The sequence below is a fragment of the Myotis davidii genome, unplaced genomic scaffold (genome assembly GCF_000327345.1).
Source record: "Myotis davidii unplaced genomic scaffold, ASM32734v1 scaffold60, whole genome shotgun sequence".
Classification (NCBI taxonomy): Eukaryota; Metazoa; Chordata; class Mammalia; order Chiroptera; family Vespertilionidae; genus Myotis; species Myotis davidii.
The window spans coordinates 1,718,218-1,722,721 of NW_006293007.1; the positions used below are offsets into that span (position 1 = coordinate 1,718,218).

The following is a 4,504-nucleotide window of genomic DNA, read 5'->3' on the forward strand; positions in this document are numbered from 1 at the left end:
TATTTCACTTAGCATAATGCTCTCCAGTTCCATCCATGCCGTTGCAAATGGTAAGAGTTCCTTCGAAAGGAAGTTAATTAGAAGGTGGCTGGCAGGGAGGGTCTGGGCAAGACGGGCCAGACGCATTCTGGAGCCAATCTCCCGTGGTCCCTCCCTGCCAGGGGTGGTGCCATGGCTCAAAGGGTATCTGCAAAGTGAGCAGGATCCCTCCAGCAGATGGGGTCCCTCAGCCTGGCCTGCAGAGATTGGGCCGAAACTGGCTCTGCGACATCCCCCGAGGGGCCCCGGAGTGCAAGAGCTGCAGTGACTTGGCAGTGGCAGTTCTCAGGTGACGCACCCCGAAACCAGAGAAGAGGGAGTCTGATTCCTCGTGGAGTGTCTGCCCCCTGGTGGTCAGTATGTGTCATAGCTACCGGTCAGACAGACACTTCGCATATTAGCTTTTATATAGAGAGATTGTCAGCTAGATTATATTTGATCAAGGAAAAAATAAAGCTTACCTTTAAAGAGTAAGAATCTTATAAGTATCTTTTTTATAGCCTAGCAGTTCATCCAGATAAGATTACAATAGCAACAGGACAAGTCGCGGGCACTTCCAAGGATGGGAAGGTGAGTTACGTTATCTCTTCCTCTTTGTATAACATAACATTTTGCTGATGAACAAGCCTGCTTAGATATAAAGCACCTGAACACTTCTTAATCTCTCATTAGAACTTTTTATTGCAAATTAAAAATTTTACAGTAATCTTAAAAACCCTTTAAATTCACCTTAATTTCAGCCAATTTTTAAATAACATTATTCTTGCCTAAGAATTCACTAATTCTTAAGATATTTACATACATGATAAACATTAAAATACCAAGTACACATTTAATGCGTAAAATTGAAATCATCATGACATGATTTGAAGTGGGCCTTTTGCCTCTCTGGTGACTTCAGATACATTCTCTTGATCCCTGGAATCAGGACCTCAGCCCTGGAGTTTGCATCTGCGTGAGATCCACAGAGACCGCTGGGCTTTCGCACAAGTTCTGTAATCGGAGGGGAACTAGTGGAATTCAACAGAGAACAATTCAGAACGGCTGTCCTTTCCTCATTTACTGCAGGCTGTGGTCATTGTCATGTCTAATCCAAAACTCCTTGTAGCTTTTATTTGTTGTTGTGATTGTTGTTAATCGTTACCCGAGGATATTTTTTCATTAATAATTGTTTTTTAGAGAGGAAGAGACACAGAGAGAGCAACATCGATTGGTTGCCTCCTGCATGAGCCCTGACCAGGGCCCGGGATTGAGCCTACAGCTGAGGTATATGCCCTTGACCGGAATTGAACCTGAGACCCTTCAGTCCTCAGGCCAATGCTCCTACCACTGAGCAAACAGCTAGGGCTCCTTGTAGCTTTTTTGACACCTGCCTAAGGATAGCTTATTATGGAGCAATAGATGATCTGATACTCATCACAGGAAATACTTCCATTTTTATCAACACTGCCTTCCAGCAAACCCAAGTGTTACCATTTTTTGGAAAATATTGCAATGACATCAACTATTAAATATTAACTGTTTTCTATTTTCCATTAAAATTCTACACTTGAAGTAACAGGAACAATAAATCAGACCACTATTATGTAAATACACATGCATGGAACAGAGTCGCCTGTTTTTGTTAAATGTTAAATGACCTTAGAAGTTCTTTGAAATTAGTAGTAAGCCATTTGCTCCTCCCTCTGGTGAATTGAACGTGTATTTCTGTTTCTGGCATTGAAATCAGAACTTTGCAGCCAGAGAAGATGTGATGGCTATCTGAGCCTCCCGTTACAAGTTACAGTGGAGAAGTCCAAGGTGGTCATGTGACTGTCTGCAGTCGCCCAGCTGCTTAGAGACCAGTCCACCCCAGAACCTAACTCACCTGACCCCACTGTCCTCGAGGTGCACTGCTGTGCACTGCTGGGCTTTTCTTGACAAATCTGCTGATAGTTCTGGGCTGCTGTTCTCTGTTAAGGAAGAAAAACATTAGTATAAATCCCCGTGAAACACAATTGAGAGGGTATTGAACTGAATCATAGCAATTCTAAATTTTATTTGTGCATAATTAATTGCCTGTTTTGCTCTTATGGGGCCCACGGAGCCCTTAAAATGATTTGGTGGTGACCGTCTTGATGAATTCACACACACACACACCTACCGTAATAAGAATATGAACTTTGTAAGACTAATCCTTATATGAGATTCCATTCTCCTTATCATTTTTTAATTTTAAAATTCAGTTGCGTCCAGATGTATACATTAGAATATCAATTCCTGTGGATTAAAGAATTGGCTATTGCCGAAACCGGTTTGGCTCAGTGGATAGAGCGTCGGCCTGCGGACTGAAAGGTCCCAGGTTCAATTCCGGTCAAGGGCATGTACCTGGGTTGCGGGCACATCCCCAGTGGGAGATGTGTAGGAGGCAGCTGATCGATGTTTCTCTCTCATCGATGTTTCTAACTCTCTATCTCTCTCCCTTCCTCTCTGTAAAAAATCAATAATATATATATATAAAGAATTGGCTATTCAAAATTTAAGACTTGACAGACCTCGCCTAAGGTTAAATGGCACAGAGGCTGTGACCTCCTGAAGACATTGGAAATCTGTCATTTATGTTAAAAGACAGATTTATCAAAGGCAGAATTATCAAAAGGCAGAAGAAGACCTTTTGTCTTGACAAAATTGAAGTCATCTTGTAGCTTCAAGGTAAAGGTAAATTTGTGGAACTCTCACAATTGGCGACCTCGCGTTTTTTCAACAGCAATTGCCCCCACACGTGCGTATCTGGGACTCTGTGACACTGAACACCCTCCACGTCATTGGGACCGGCTTTTTTGACCGAGCGGTCACCTGCATCGCGTTCTCTAAATCTGTAAGTCTGAGCCCTGCTGGCGGCGCACTTTCTCCACAGGGCGGGGTCAGCTCGCGGCCAAAGAGGGAGAGAGTTGCACGGGTGGCTCCTGCCCTCTTCCCGTCCCCACCTTCAGAGGCCACCCTGCTCCAGTCAGCCTTCTGTCCGCGGGGCGAGCAGAGGGGAGGTCCTGCTGCAGCTGTCCTCCGGTTCTGCAGGCCGTTGGCCTGCTCTGGCCTTGAATGTCACCCCCTTCCTAGGGGACCCCAGCATGCCCCTGCTGTCCTCACAGGCTGGTTCACTGTCACAGGGCTAGACGGTGCCAGGGTCTCCTCCAGAGCCTCCCTGTCAACCACGTCGTCATCCAGTTCAGAGACTTATGTCCAAGGCGCATGCCTGTGTCCACATTCACGCAGCACATGCTTCACCCCAGTGCTCTCCCTCCTGGCACAGCCTTTCAGGAACCCCGTTAGCACCAGGTCTGTGCTGTGCTGGGGGAGGGCTGTTTTTAGTGAACCTGCTGAGGGGGAGCCCCCCCGAAGCCCCTCTCCTGCTGCTGTCCCCTCATCAGCCCCCCTTCACCAGCTCTCCTTGTGTATCCGCCCACGTCAGCAGGTCTCAAAGGCAATCGGCAAATATTCTCTAGCCGACATGCGGCAGACTCCATGTTAAAAGTAAAATTATTGTTCATTTTTAATCACGCTCGACCAGTTTATCCTCAAATGTAGTCTTCCCGGGAATCCTTCTCTTTTTCAGAATGGAGGGAGCAACCTGTGTGCCGTGGACGATTCCAACGACCACGTGCTGTCGGTGTGGGACTGGCAGCGGGAGGAGCGGCTGGCGGACGTCAAGGTCTCTCTCCCAGCCTGGCGCTGGCCACGCTGTCATTCTCCATGTGGAGCCTTCTTGGGCCCCGGGCCGCTGTCCCCATCCTCGGGGGACACCTGCCCCAGCATCCCTGTGGCCCGCCCCAGCCCTTCCCTCCCCTCCCAGGATGCCATGCACAAGCCTGGCAGGTTGCTTCCTCTCTTCACAATGTCTGCCAGGGTTTGCCGACCTCATTGTACAGCCATGGCCCTTTAAATTCATTTGTTCACTTTTCCTCGCTTTGATTCCACAAATGCCAAGTGTCCCCTGTGTACCCAAATTCGAACAGGCACTGGAGGTGCAGTGACAGTGAGCCCCAGGCAGGGAGGGGCCGTGAGGGGTGGAGGGAGGAGGTCTGACTGCCAGCCCAGGGCCCAGAGCCCAGGAGTGGGGAAGGGGGGGCCACGCCGGGTCCCAGGCTCCCATGGGATCATCGTGCTCGTGCCCTTAGGGTCTCTCTCTCCCAGCTTTGATCCATTCCGCACAAAATAGCAGTGGACTTCCCCAACCCTTTCTTATGTTTCCCCTTGTTAAGTCATGATTCAGTCTACTTTATAGAATCGACTTCTTATTTCTCATCCCAGCATTCATTAACCTTAGGCAACCTTGCTTCCCTCATATTAAGATTAGCATTGAGTCATCTTATCTGACGTGAGGGGTAGCCTTGGGCACCTTCTCACTTGCGAGTCTGGGGTGCAGACCCTGTATACTAATCTCCCACTTCCTGGCACCTGTGTTCATGCCTCTAGTATCTGGTCAAGG

General features: G+C 48.2%; 1 protein-coding gene across 1 annotated transcript in view; it reads left to right on the forward strand.

The window, feature by feature from the left end:
• EML1 (echinoderm microtubule associated protein like 1) overlaps positions 1–4,504 on the forward strand; it is a 63,055-nt gene that overhangs the window by 39,585 nt on the left and 18,966 nt on the right. Inside the window, exons 9-11 of the mRNA XM_006766605.2 lie at positions 540–609; positions 2,786–2,896; positions 3,632–3,727. Coding sequence (XP_006766668.1) covers positions 540–609; positions 2,786–2,896; positions 3,632–3,727 — 277 coding nt within the window. The remainder of the gene's footprint in view (positions 1–539; positions 610–2,785; positions 2,897–3,631; positions 3,728–4,504) is intronic.